This window comes from Pogona vitticeps, chromosome 4 (assembly GCF_051106095.1).
Source record: "Pogona vitticeps strain Pit_001003342236 chromosome 4, PviZW2.1, whole genome shotgun sequence".
NCBI lineage: Eukaryota > Metazoa > Chordata > Lepidosauria > Squamata > Agamidae > Pogona > Pogona vitticeps.
The window spans coordinates 37,542,956-37,557,445 of NC_135786.1; the positions used below are offsets into that span (position 1 = coordinate 37,542,956).

General features: G+C 37.9%; 1 protein-coding gene across 7 annotated transcripts in view; it reads right to left on the reverse strand.

Moving 5' to 3' along the window:
• Nucleotides 1–819: 819 nt before the first annotated feature.
• The window catches only part of CEPT1 (choline/ethanolamine phosphotransferase 1), a 30,844-nt gene continuing 17,173 nt past the window's right edge, over nucleotides 820–14,490 (reverse strand). For 4 of the 7 annotated variants that reach the window (XM_020782525.3, XM_020782526.3, XM_020782523.3 and 1 more), the window contains exons 5-9: nucleotides 8,418–8,502; nucleotides 4,633–4,764; nucleotides 3,648–3,806; nucleotides 3,267–3,392; nucleotides 820–1,895 (exon numbers count right to left, since the gene is read on the reverse strand). In XM_020782525.3, coding sequence (XP_020638184.1) covers nucleotides 1,776–1,895; nucleotides 3,267–3,392; nucleotides 3,648–3,806; nucleotides 4,633–4,764; nucleotides 8,418–8,502 — 622 coding nt within the window. In that variant the 3' untranslated portion in view covers nucleotides 820–1,775. The remainder of the gene's footprint in view (nucleotides 1,896–3,266; nucleotides 3,393–3,647; nucleotides 3,807–4,632; nucleotides 4,765–8,417; nucleotides 8,503–14,490) is intronic. The other 3 variants (XM_078393323.1, XM_078393324.1, XM_078393322.1) reach the window with 1 other exon arrangement.

Consider the following 14,490-nt stretch of genomic DNA (forward strand, 5'->3'; position numbering starts at 1 on the left):
ATCTACTATGGATACCATGACAAAATATGGTCATGAACTTCAGTATGCTTCATAGTAGTGCTTCCCAACCTTGAGTCCCCAGAGGTTCTTGGACTATAAGTCCCAGAAATCCTGGCCAGCACAGCTAGTGGTGAAGGTTTCTGGGAGTTTTAGTTTAAGAATACTTAGGTTATCCAAGGTTGGGAACCACTGCTGTATTTCAGAGGTCCCCAACCCCCAGTTCGCGACCTGGCAGTGGTTCGCAGTCTACTCAGGACTGCGCCGTGGACACAGATCTCCTACCCCCCCCCCGTGTGTGCCATTGCATGCATGCTTGATCCGCCCCTGCGAGCGAGCCACAGACACCCCAACCAGTCCGTGGTTGGGAAAAGGTTGGGGACCACTGCTGTATAGCATGTACTGTTATCCTTTGTTCACATGCAGGACCACTCAGCTAACAGCTGCACTCTCAGAAATATTGCACTTCTAATGATAATTTCACTTTATCACCTATTCCACCTTCTGTATAACAAAAAGCCCTGCTAAAATGGCTCTTGGCTGGTATTTTTCCTGTAAGTGTAGCATTTAACTCCCACTGCTATGGCTGAATCACAGGGGCATCATTTCTTGATACCCCTGCCCACTCCACGTGGTATTACTATTGAAGCTCTCCCAAGAGTTGCTTTGTTAGTTTATTAATGGTTAAGCCAGAACAGGAGTGAATTACCTTTGTGAAAATGTGTAAGATGTGCATGAGACATTCAGATCAAGAACACAACTTATCAAATGTTAATAAATTTTTGAAGAATGGCTCAAAATAGTAAATTAAAAAAGAGGCAGTTATGAGAATTTTCTTATTTATTAAAGAGCAGAAATAATTTTTGCATAAATTTTATACAAAAAAGTAATTTTTAGACTTCCCACTGAAGAAGATTGAGAAATAACCTCTTTATATGTTTATTTTAAAAAATAAAATAAACGGACAGATACCACACTTTACTGCATGCTGACAATCACCCCCTTCCCAGCCATGACACAAGGTACTGGGGGAACAGCTTTAAAGAGAAAAGGTGCAGTTCATCAAGCACAGTGGCCGAGCAACTTGCCTTCAGCCGACACACACCAGTCAATTGGAATAAACAAAGGCCACCCAGCCAGAGTGGACTGCTACCAAAGATGGCACTTTGAGATGCCCAGCTTCCAGATACACTGGGAGAAACGTGAGATGTCACTTTGGCCTCTTAAAATCTACCTTAAGTTATCAGCAACAGGTGAATAATGAGATCAAAATTGACTCAAAGTCCAAGACATGCCAGCCACTAAAGCTAGTGGAATATCTGTGTGTCACACAAGCTCAACATTCTAGTAATTATTTTTGACTGGGTATTAAATGAGTATTTTACTAAGAGATGATTTGTTAAAATTAGAATGTAAATTGTCTTACAGCTTGTAATTACACCATGTTAGAAGCTCCTGTTGTTGGGAATCCATTTACCCAAGAGTTTATTCTGTGGCCAAGGGAATTACAAAGACAAAGCTTTATACTCTCTGCATGCTTTCCTGGGCACATCACCAGTGGCGTGAACAATCTGCATGTTTGTCTGGAGAGTGCTTAGGATTCCCCTTTCATTCGAGGAGGCTAGCTAAGGAGTGTCATCAGTAACAAACAGTAAAAGTAATACAACATTATTATAAATTAGATTTGTTCCTATCTGCTCCAGTTTCCATAGTCTCCTCAGTATGTCTATATCCTCTCCAGTAGAAAACGGTTCTTATTGCGACAACAGCCAGGTTATCTAGTGATGATTAGAGTATGTGGAATAGGTCTTGATCCTGAAGACGTGGATGTGAAGGTGGGAAGCAATTTGATTGCATACACTGACACAGTATCGGAGCAAGTCAAAAAGAGAAAAGATCTGAAAAGAGAATATAGTTTCATGAAGACATAAAACTTTATTTGCTATAAAAAATCGAGCCCTGAATTTTTTTTGTGCAAATTCAGAATTTTCTTGATGCATTAGGATCTTTCTCCTCCTATAAACCAGATGATCCTTTAAATCATCTGTGGTTTTCCAAATGTTTCTAGATTACATGTTCCATTGGCTCTAAGCCTAGCCAACGGTGAAAAATGTTAGGAACAGCAGCACAACAACATAAAGCCCTAGTTATCCACTCCTACTTTAAAATAAAGCATAATTGTCTTCTTGTAACTAAACTCTTTTTCCTATCGTCAGGCCACCAATCCTTTTTCAGTCACGAACACAAGAGTGGGCATAGAAACCAATGCAGTAAAAGGAAGGAGAGTTATTGGACTTGGACCCTGGAAAACTAGGTTCAACCTCCTGCTCATTCATAAATCTTATCTTTAGCCAGTCACTTTTTCTCAGTACAACTTATCTCTCTCTCCCCCCAAGATAATGGGGATGAAAGGGGAAAACTGGGTCCTTCCAGGAAAGGATATGTAACAATCTGTGCATGCGCGCATGTGTGCGTACATGTAGGATTCAAGAAACAATGACAATGACTTATTAAGAGTCTTAAGTATTTCTACACAAAAATAGATCAAAAGGTCCTTATAAATGTAATACAATGGTGAATAAAAACACATTTAAATATGCTTCACTGATAGTCAAATATTTAGGTGATTAATGTTGATTATGCCTTTGCCTAATTGCCAGCCATATCCTTAAAAGCATGAGGTGAATCAAACATAACTGAGTAACTAACTAGTCTTTTTCACTACCTGCATTAATAGTATATCTGCCTAGATAAAATGGCTTATTAAAATGGTAGATAAGCACTAATGGGGCTGTTGTGTTTCATAATTAAGGCTTAACATTGCTATAGGGTTAAAAACACGTGAACAAACATTGGTGTCCTCTCACAATATTGAACATCCAAGAGTTTCTCAGATTTTGTAAGGAACCTTGACTCGTATAAACTAGAATATTATTCTAAGCAATATAAAATTTTTATTTTAAAACAGTTTTTATGATTTACAGCTTTCAGTGTACAGAAGCACAGATACACCCACATGGATCAGGGCCCTATGAGATTGTACATAATAAACATTATGCATCTCACGGAAGTAACAGTTGACACATAGGTGTATGTGTTCCTTATAGGCTTGAAATGTGAATGCCCCCAGTGTGTGGAAACCAGCTAGGTATTTTGACTGGTCTCTCCACTTTGCCTAAAACTAGCTGTTGCAAAATGAAGTATACACATGTATCTGAAAGAATGCACAGTGACATTTTACATGCTCAGAGAACTAAGGAAATACTTACCATGGCAATCCAAAGTACAATATACTCATCAATAAAGCTATTAAAATATTGGTCAAGGAACAAGAGTGCTGGGCCTATGAATGCTGTGTCATGCAGATGCATCTCACTTTTGGTCATATGTGCAACCTATATGAAAAAAAAAAACAAATAATAATCCAGAAGATGATTCTGATTCAGTATTTGTATTGAATAATTTTCTAAAAGACAATGGCTTATTAACTTCTGGTCAACCCTTGTTGAAGGCAAGTGAGAATTATCATTATGTACACCTTGGAACATCTTTTACATGTGGAGTATTTGGGGAAAGTGTGGAAAAACAGAAGGAGCAAAGCTTTATCACCAGTGTATAACATAAGCAAATAGGAACTATAAAGCACTTACCACTAGTTTGTTTGTTATTTTAGCAGAAACGAATCCAAATGTCAGTATGTAGAGGCAAGGATGTTTTTCAAAGAGTTGCACAGCAGATTTCTTGTAGATCATGGCAGCTAGTGTGATGACTGATCCAATGTGAAGAAATGGTGAAAGGACACTTGTTCCCTACAGTGATTTAAGTTATTGTTAATTTACAGAGAAGGTGAATTGAAGTATAAGTGGCTACATGGTATGCCTAGATCAAATGGAGCACTGACAATCCTTTTGTTAATTTTAACTGTAACTGCTGAAAGTCATAAAACTGGCAGTGAGAAAGTACATAGAGCAGTTGAGTATTGGAGACAAAAGCTGGCATTGTGATCAGTACGCACAGCCTACCTGCAGTTACAGCCAAGAACAGTTTGAAGAAAGACTCCTGTTGCCAAGACCTCAAAAAGACCTGTATAACAGGTATACATAGTATACACACTTGTGGCCCACACCTTTGTGTATGCATCCCAATATTGCATTGTTGAACAAAAGCAACACTATTGCTACCTATGAGAAAGTCAACTGCAGTATTGCAAAACGTAAAATCCACCCAGTGGCTTTGCTTAATTTCTGGAAGCCCTTCGTTAACTGTAGTCAAATGCAGAATGGAAGAATACAGAGAGGGCTCTTTTCTTGTCTCTCCAGAACAGAATACATGTTACCGTATGAAATCTACAAATGTAATCTGAAATGACCAAAGCAAAAATTATATGGAACCAATATAGGAAAATACTGTTCCGGAGATCTTTTCCTATATACAATCCTTTTCTAATTTCCAGAGTTTTGCGAGTTTCATTCAGATACTATATTTTTTCTTCATGCCTGAAATAAAGTAGAAAATCCTTACCAATGAAGTGAAGCCACTTAAAACATGACAACAGTTTAAAACCTGGCCTGAAAAAGGAGGAATTACTCAAAAGTGAAGGGAAAGACTTAGGACAAGGGACAAGGAGAGACTTACTGCTATAGTTGATCCATTTTTGCCGACACCACCTGTGAAGATCACACCAAAGTAGTTTGTACATGAGAATATGGTTCCTGCTACAGTACAAAGAGCTGGTAGTATTTTCACTGGGATGTTTACCACTGGAATCTTAACAGGAGAGGAAAAATATGTTAAAACAGTTGATCTTTAATAATTTTTCCAGATTTCAAATACTCACAAACATTCCACTTTTCTAAATCTATGCCTAAATACAAAAGGGGGGAAGAGCCTCTCTTCAGTTATATGCACCTTTCAGAAAACTAAAGACCTGTAATCACGGTGACAGAAATGAGGTACCATGAAGACATAATTTCCTAGGGAGGACACAGCATCAAATGGAAGGAAGCACAAGGGAGAATATATAGATTCCCATAATGGATTAGTCAGAAAACACGACCCTCAAGATTCAATTATAAGTCCTAGAGATCAGATCAGAAATAATAAAATGTGGAGGGGTGTTGTCCAGGGAAAAGAACTACATACTTGGAAATCAGCAATGTGAGGGAGAGAGGGACGGGGTTTAGGTATATTCCCAGACTGGGTGCTAAGAGCTTAGAAAGGGGTGTGGGTGTGTGGGGGATAATACAAAGTAAAATTGAATATGGGATTAAAATGCTAAGTCCAAATATAGTCCAATTGCAGTCCTCTAGATTTTAAAATCTAAACCAGATAAGAGCTCCTGATGTAATGACTGCAACTCCCATCAGCCCTACCAGCACAGCCAGCAATGAGAGATGATGGAAGCCGTGGCCAAGCCGTATCTGGAGTGTCACAAACTGTACATCCTTGGCCTTAGGCAATGATCAAAAAGATGCTCTTTTGCAAATAAGACAAATCATGGAGTGTTATTAATCCTTGTTTTTCTCATAATCGTATCTGATAATCAAGGACATATGAAATCTAAAGCACAACAGACTGCTACTGCTGTTTTCTATAAATGCATCCACAGCTATTAAAACCACTTCCCTTAGGGTCATGGTAGTCTATTGTGGCAGTTAATTCTACATCACAAGTGAAGAAGGAATTTTCTGAACAACCAGTATTCAAAACTGTATTGTATATAATTAGCAATTTGAAAAATCCTGTCCAGCACTAAAGCATTTGGTAGACATATTGTACTTATTCTACAATATTATTCTAGAATTTTCTCCCTCAAACGTGAACTCAAGAGTTGAAAAATATCAAACTACTGTACTCACCAATGTACAGAATTTCATCATGACAGAACATCAGTACTGGCTCTGATTTACAGTGCATATGATATAAAACCAGTCTTATCACACATAAAAACCTCAAATATAATCTTATTAATTCTCTCACAGGCGCGCACGCGTGCACGCACGCACACACACACACAGGGATGCGCGCACACACGGGCATGCACACACAGCTACTTACCAAGCAAGAATCCTAGCTCTGGCTAGAACCTCTCCCTCTGAAAGTAACAAGATCTGCATAAACACTGGAACAACAGTGATGTTTCAGCCAGGACTATAGTCCTTCCATATAGAACAGAGGTGCAGAAATCCTGTTGCTCAGCGTACTAAGGTGCACAAGAATAATCCCATTAAATCACTGTGGATTTGGTGAGTCAATTCCTCCATAAAGTCCTTTTAATTCTAATGGGTCTACTCAAGCTGCAACTTTCTACAGTAAGATGCTAGAGTAAGCCCACTTAAATCAAGGGAACATACAGAGAAGTTGACTCACCACATCCCCACTGATTCAGTGGGCTTACTCAACTACAACTGCTATGTGAATTAACAGGATTTCAGGCAGCATGTATTTGTTTGGTCACAGATTTAATCATATGTAGAGTAAACTAGGTTAATCACGACTAACAAGTGCACTGATTTCAATATAACTAACTCTGGAACTAACCCATTAAATTTAGATTGCAAAACCATCTCAGCCCATTATAATTCAGGTGGTGATCCCTCTGTCTGGGAATAAGATCCACTGAATACAGTGGAAATTGTTTCTGCCTCTACATATATAGGATTGTATCTCAGATAATACTTGTCTAAATAAATTTAGATAATAAATTTAAATTTATATAATTTTCTCCTTGACATTTACATGCACTCTACCTCTGGGTAGAGTGGGCGGCATATAAATAAATAAATAAATAAATAAATAAATAAATAAATAAATAAATAAATAAATAAATAAATAAATAAATTTCATAGGTTTCCTCTTGAGCTACTGAGCAAAGATCAAGGCCAGTTCTCCCATTCTCACAACACTTAACTAAACTCCTGTTTACCTCTCTAAACGTCAATACACCATCACTGTGTAGTTCAAGCATGTGCACACATTCATTCATCCATTTATTTTAAAAAGAACTGTGACATACAGTTCTTGTCTATCATCTGGTAAATATCTGGTAAATATCCATCCATTTATTCCATGGAGGCTGTGCATTTTCCATCTGCTGTGGCAAGTAACACATCTAGCAAGGTTAAGAGAAGGCATGGGAAGCAATAGCTATTCTCCCTCTCTTCAACGTATTTACTTCCTCTCCATTACAGTATCTGTGGGCAGCATATTGCACCAAAGTCATTGTAAAGAGACTTGTGAGAATATCACACAAAACCTGATGTGGTACAGAGAGGCCCTCAGACAGAAAAGTGGAATGTTTGAGTACACATGTTACTGTATATTTTTCTCTGTAAAAGCGACCCATGATTATTGGAGGAGGAAGGAATAGGAAATAACTGAAATAAACAAAAAATGTTTAAACAGACACCCATATTATTTTCCAAGTAGACTTCAACATACTTCAATATATTTTATACTCCAAAGAAAGCTTAGGTTTATTTTTAAATTCACAAACTAGTATTTTACTGTTCCAACATTTGCTTTTAAATGAAACCCATGTTAAGAGAATATTTGCAAACTTCATCTAATGATCAAATAGTAGCAAAAGTAGCTGTTGCAGAAAATTAGCATTTGTTTTAAGGGTGATCTACAAGACAAGACACATATAGCTGCCATATTGCGGACAGAAATGTTATGTTTTAGTAGACATACACAGCATGCTCAAGCATCTACGGCAGTCTAATCATCTTTGATTAGTGTTGCTGATCAAATACTGCTAGACATTTTAAAACAACAATTTGAGTGGTATTTACAGTTCAAGATCCAAGGATGGCTACAAATGCAACTGTAAGATGCCTTGAACCCGCTTAAGGAAAAGGTACCCAAAGGCAAATCATTACCCTAATAACAATTCTACAGGTTTGTTCTATTATATGCATCAACATATTAGTGCTTCATTCAACTGGCAGGAAAAATTATTTCTTATGGAACAGGCATTGGGTTTCCACTGTCGGAATGTTAGCAAAACAGACAAAAGAATGCATCAGTTCTCTGTGGTCAAAATATAATTTAATACAATACACAGATACTTACTCCACTGGAAAATGATAAAAGAGATTAAAAATGAAAACAAAAACAAAAGATGTATTGATGGTTGTTATGGGTTTTTTGGGCTCTTTGGTCATGTTCTGAAGGTTGTTCTTCCTAACATTCCGCCATCTTCAGAGGACAGGAGTCAGAACTCTGTCTGTGCTCCAGAGTTAGAACAACCTTCAAAACACGTCCAAAGAGCCCAAAAAATCCACAACAACCATCAGATCCCGGCTGTGAAAGCCTTTGAGAATACATAAAAAGATGTATTGTTTATATAGCATGATGTTTTCTTCAAATAGTAGATTTAAAAAAAGGTTACATGGCATATACAAGATGAACAGAATTACCATTGTTTGCCAAAAAGTTGGTCCTCCGATCACTGCCAGTAAATGCATGATTATTATGAAGACTTGCACTTCAGTCACATCAATTCTGATTAGGTACAAAAAAGCAAAATTATTTGAAGCAATTTTGAATCATTTTGCAAGCGTGGCAGCTCTTCTTTATCATGCACAGATAAAACATATGAAACGATGGAGGGAAAATTAATTTTTTAAAAAAATTGTTTTTCTTGACATACCCATGCTGTACCGTAGCTTGTTAACTTCACAGCACAGAAAATGGAGCTATGTTAGAAGGCCACACCCCTAGATAGCCACACAACAGGTAGAAGGACAAGCACCCATACAGCCAGAGTTTCTGCTGCTGTCAGTCAAGCTGATTTCAAAAGTGCAAATGGCTGTATGATACCATGAAATGACTGTCTGCAAGAGAAACTTTGAAAACTTCTCTGGATGAACTCGTGCTTCCCTCTAACCCACACTGTGGCTTTATAGGTGTGTAGCTAAAAAGGGTAGTTGGAACTCATTTACAAATTTCAACAAATCATACGCAGTTGCAGAAGTGTAAATGTTGGACCTTGGCCACCAACAAAAAGAATTTAGAGAATTCCTCTTCATAACAGCATTTGCACATACTAGTCTTTCTCCCTTCATTCTGTCATATACTTTATATATGCCTAGTTCTGACATAATGCCACCTGCCTCTTACTACACTTCAGAAATCCTAGGATGCCTTTTCTTTCTTTGTCTCACATGGGAACAACAATTTATTTATTTTATTTATTGGACTTATATACCGCCCCATAGCGCTACAAGCACTCTCCGGGCGGTTTACAATTGTTAATTATACAGGCTACACATTGCCCCCCCAGCAAGCTGGGTACTCATTTTACCGACCTCGGAAGGATGGAAGGCTGAGTCAACCTTGAGCCGGCTACCTGGGATTTGAACTCCAGGTCGTGAGCACAGTTTTAGCTGCAGTACAGCGTTTTAACCACTGCGCCACAATGCCAGAGATCAAAGAATTCTGTTTCACCTTTTATATATAGTAAGCTTCTGGGTTCTAAGAGGTTTAAAAACATAAAATTTAGGATAAAATTATGTTCATGTCTCATTTATGTAACAATTTAAAATCAGTAGACAGAAATTTGTGTTTCAAATTCAGAATATCCTATTCTTTCCCTTTTCCATAGGCATTGCCCATAGTGATATTTCCTACGTTACATAAGAGAAATAAGATAATTCATTGAGAAGGCATTAGTGTTAGAAATATACAATTTCTCTTTGTTTTCTCCCTCTTCAAGTCTCTAAGACAATTTGAGGTCATTTGCCTTAATCCAAAGGTCATTCACATAGGGAAATGTTTTCACATCTAACATAAGTTACATAATTTCAGGTATTTGAAACCAATTGCTTAAACATGATTGAGTCACTTCTGAATTTCCGCTAAGGAAACATTTAATACTGTATCTACTATAGCAGATGCCATGGGAGAGTTACCTGCTTATTTAAAGTCTAATTACAGTATTAGTTAAGAAAGTTTAATGATGGTGCCCACGATGGAAGAAATATATATCTATGTTGTAGCTTTTAAGGAGAATTTCCCATTACATGCAAAGATTGTCCCTTTTATAATATGAAGTCAGTTACTATGTTGACATTTTATTGCACAGCTTGACACAAATACACTTGGGGTACATTCAATACATGAAGTGGATTGAAAATGCCCATTTGCTGAACAAGAAAATGTAATTACATTAAGTGGTTTCTCATCATGGAATGGGCAGTATTTGTATGCAATGGGTAGTCCAACTTAACATTGCTATGGTTTCTATATATCCATTTGTATATACACATATACATACACATATATGCACAAACCAAAAGCAGAAAAGTATTGGATTAAGCATTCCTGAATAATCACACATTAGTCAAAGAGAATAATTAAGGCAGCAGAAATACTAGAAATATTACAGAGGAATAAACATTAGAGAGAAGAGCAGTGTTGGCTTAAGGTACTGTAGTTTAATTGATTAATACATGAAACCTCCCCAAGACTGTATGTTATCATCAGAATCTACAGTCAAATATTTAAATACTGTTTTAAATAATTACAAATCGACAAAAAGGTTCTCTGATCAGTATTTAATTACCACGCCTGCACTGTTACGCATTTATCAAATAAATAAATCCCTACCACAAATTGAGATTATGACGAAAATATCTTGTCTATATTACATTTTGCTGTCCTGATAACTCAGTGGCTTAGGTCACTGTGGGGCCAGAGATTGGGAATTTGATTCCCCACTGTGCCTCCTGCAAAATACAGCCAGCCTGTGTGCCCTTTGATAAGCTACACAGTCCCAGGATGCCCGCAGAAGAAGGGAAAAGTTAACCACTTTTGAGTATTCTCTACCTGGAAAACCCTGAAAAGGGTTGCCGTAAATCAGAATTGACTTGAAGCCACAGGATTATTATTATATCACATTTTACTATATTTGCATTAGGACAATAGTATATGTTTGAAGAGATTAAACATACCATTTAAGTTTTAAAGCCTAAAGTAATAAGGCTAATATCCTGTTGTTGAGGAGTCGTGGCTGGAATGCTCATATTCTGCACATTCAGTGGTGCCTTGCTTAACGGCGATAATCCATTCCAGGAAAATAGCCATTAAGCAAAAAAATCGTAAAGCGAAAATAAAAAGCCCATTGAAACGCATTGAAAACTTTTCAATGCGTTCCAATGGGCTAAAAACTCAGCGTCCAGTGAAGATCCTCCATACGGCGGCCTTTTTCGCTGCCTGTATAGCGAGGAATCTGTCCCTAAACACAGCGGGGTGCCATTCTATTTACTCGGCAGCCATTTTGAAACAGCCAATCAGCTGTTTGAAAATCGTCGTTTTGCGAAGAATCAGTTCCCGAAGCAGGGAACCTATCATTGCAAAGTGAAATTCCCCCATTTAGATCATCATTTTGCAATCGCAACTGCGATCGCAAAAAGATCGTCGTAAAGTGGGTTCGTCGTAATGCAGGGCAATCGTAAGGCAAGGAACCACTGTACATTTATCTTTCTCCACTGCTTATATAAGGGGAATCCCCACTGTTTCATATGGCCAGTCTTTGGTTCATGTAACCGTAAGATGGAACTCGCCAGGGCAAATGTGGGTGGCTCCACTTGTGGAATCCACATGTGCCTTATTTGTAAATAGCATTGTAGCCTGCAGGGTCCTCTCCTGGATTTTTTTCAATACTAGAAAAATAAATATTCTAAAATAGAAATGCTAACAAGGCTCTCCAGGCCTGGGTTGACCTAAGAGTTTAGCATGGAAGGAAAGAACACTGACTACCTCACAGAGGCAGAAAGCACTGCAACATGCCCTCTTCATTATGTTCCAGTTTGGGTTAAAATCCAGGCCTCAAAAGAATGTTCATCCTAACTATGCTGTCATGCACACAGAGTCCCCAAACTTCAGAATGACCATTTTGTGCAGCCAGAACGTCCTACCTGTAAAATCGTCAAAAGTGGTAGGAATGGAGAGGTTTCCTTCTTATCATTCTCGACTGATGTTGATACTAACACCTGCTCAATGAAATGAGGGTGAATGGCCCCCCAAAATACACTGCTGTCCCAAATATATAGCACAAAGAACTGAGAATTAACTATTGAGTCATTTTCACAGGTAAAGGCTGTATAAATGTTCATTTGTAATTCATTTAACTGAACAGATAAGTTAGTAAAAAGAAGCTACATTTGGAAAAAACTAGAGTGGGCTTTTCCCAAGAGGGTCCTAGAGGCAAGAGGGTTCTCGGCTGAGGGGCAGTTTTGGTAGACATAGCTTTTTTATTACAAATTATGGACATGGGCATCAAAAGTAATTTTTTTTAATGGTTGGAGGCTTCTGGTCAAATGGAAGTGATCAAATTAAAATGGCTCAGACATAAGCCAATAAATGTTCTAACTTTTTCAGGGTGGGGGGAAGGAATCTCTTAGCAATCTTATGCAAGCTACAGATGGCTCATCCATCTGCAATACAAAGTATCTTTTCAAAGATGATTATATGGCTGACTGTGATAATCTTACAATTATTGTATTTGTTTGTTTGTTTGTTTATTTGATTTCTATTCCGCCCATCTAGACCAAATTATTAATTATAATAAATAGAACATGTCTGGAATTTCTGAGAGCTTCATTCAATTCATCAAGTGGATTGAAAATATCCAGTTTTGGCACAAAAACTATCATCACCCTGTTGTAATACACATCTTATTTCTTTGATACAAGGAAAATGCTGACAATGTTTAAACCTATACATATGGATTTCATTTTTAAAGGACAAAAGTAAATAACTATAAAGTATCAAAACATCTATTTCATTTTTTCAAAATCACTGTCCTTTGACCATTTCTAGTGAGTGATTATCTTAATTTTCTAAATGGGATCATACACCAGTTTTTGTAGAAAACTATGGCCTTCAATGGATAGACATCACCCCTACCATCAACACAAATGAAGAAGAAAAATCTCCTGGCTAGTAGCAACTTCGCTCTTCTGAATTCCAGACAGAAAGACAAAATGCTGTAGCTAAGAAAATAAATTGAATACCAGTGATAGAATTCCTAGCCCCAGTTAGTGGAATACATGTGTTTCTAAATTGTAAAATCCATCAAATGCATAATAATCGCTGGACTTTTTGTTCCTAACAAACTATCATCAACCACATTGTTTACAATATTGTCACACTGGATCAGTTAATGTATAACAGAAGTACACTAACAATCTGAACTGGTTTCAGACATCTATTCCATTGCACTTAGAGGGAGGGATCCTTGCCTGATGATTTCTGCCTGATGCAAACAACAGAGCACTCAGAATGAAATGCTGTGAACAATGAAAGCCAGAGATTGGATGGCCTCCTGCCAGGGATGCTTTAAGGTGGGATTTCCTGTATTGGCAAGGAGCTGGCCTCAATGATACTTGAGATATCCTACACTTCTATAATTCTATGATGTTGCTTTAAATGAAGTGGTGTGAACCCCAGTCTATAACATTTAGATTGCATTTTGGGCCCACTTTAATACAAGTATCAGTAGGAAGCAGGATTAGATCTTAGAAGATATGAGAGATTCTGTGTGGTCCTTGCGTTGATCCGTCTTGACTATAGATCATATACAGCAGTGGTCCCCAACCTTTTTGATACTGCGGATCAGTTGAGGGGGAGTGAGGTACCCCCTGTGATCACACACATGTGCAAAGGGGTGCTCACGCACGGATGTGCAAAGGGGCGGGAGGCACTCACGCAGGCGCACTTGCACACATGCGTGAAGGGGCAGGGGTGCTCGGGGGCACTTGCACAGGTGCGCATGCATGTACAAAGGGATGGAGGGCACTCGTGGGGGCACACACGCACTTGCACGCATATGCAAAGGGGACATAAGGAACATACCAAATAAGAACAAGAAGTTAGCTCTGCTCTTTGTTGCTTTAAAGAGGGGGAGAAAACTTTTTATTTGTATAGTGTGAAGCTTGCTGAACACAACAAGTTCTCCTTCCTCAAAACATGGATCAACTAGATTGACCTACAGAGGATTATGTATCAGAACAGCAGTGCAAACCTGCTCTTTGCAGATGTTTGCACTATCAAAGGTTATGTTTCATTTCATCTCTTCTTCCCCACTGATAATATGCTATATAAGGAGAGGATGGCTAACTGGATTATATTGTAGTGTTTATTTGGATAGAACACAATGTATGTTTTTGGAGCAGGATTGATCAGAGGTCTTGAGCTTCCTTAATTCTTGAAGTAAAGCAGCAACCATACCTTTTTTTTTTTGCTTCAAACTGATTTTTTAAAAAAATCTTTGTGGAATTTCCATGATTTTCAAAACATATGGACATATACACATTAGTGTAGTGAAAAGAAGCCCGACTTTAAAGATCAATTTAAGGTAATTTTTTAAAAAAGCTACTATATGTATAAACAAAGCAAACAGTCAACAACAAGGTGACACTTTGAATACACTTTCTCCCCAATCATTGTAACTTGACACAGAGGGAAATGACACCCAGTAACAAAGGA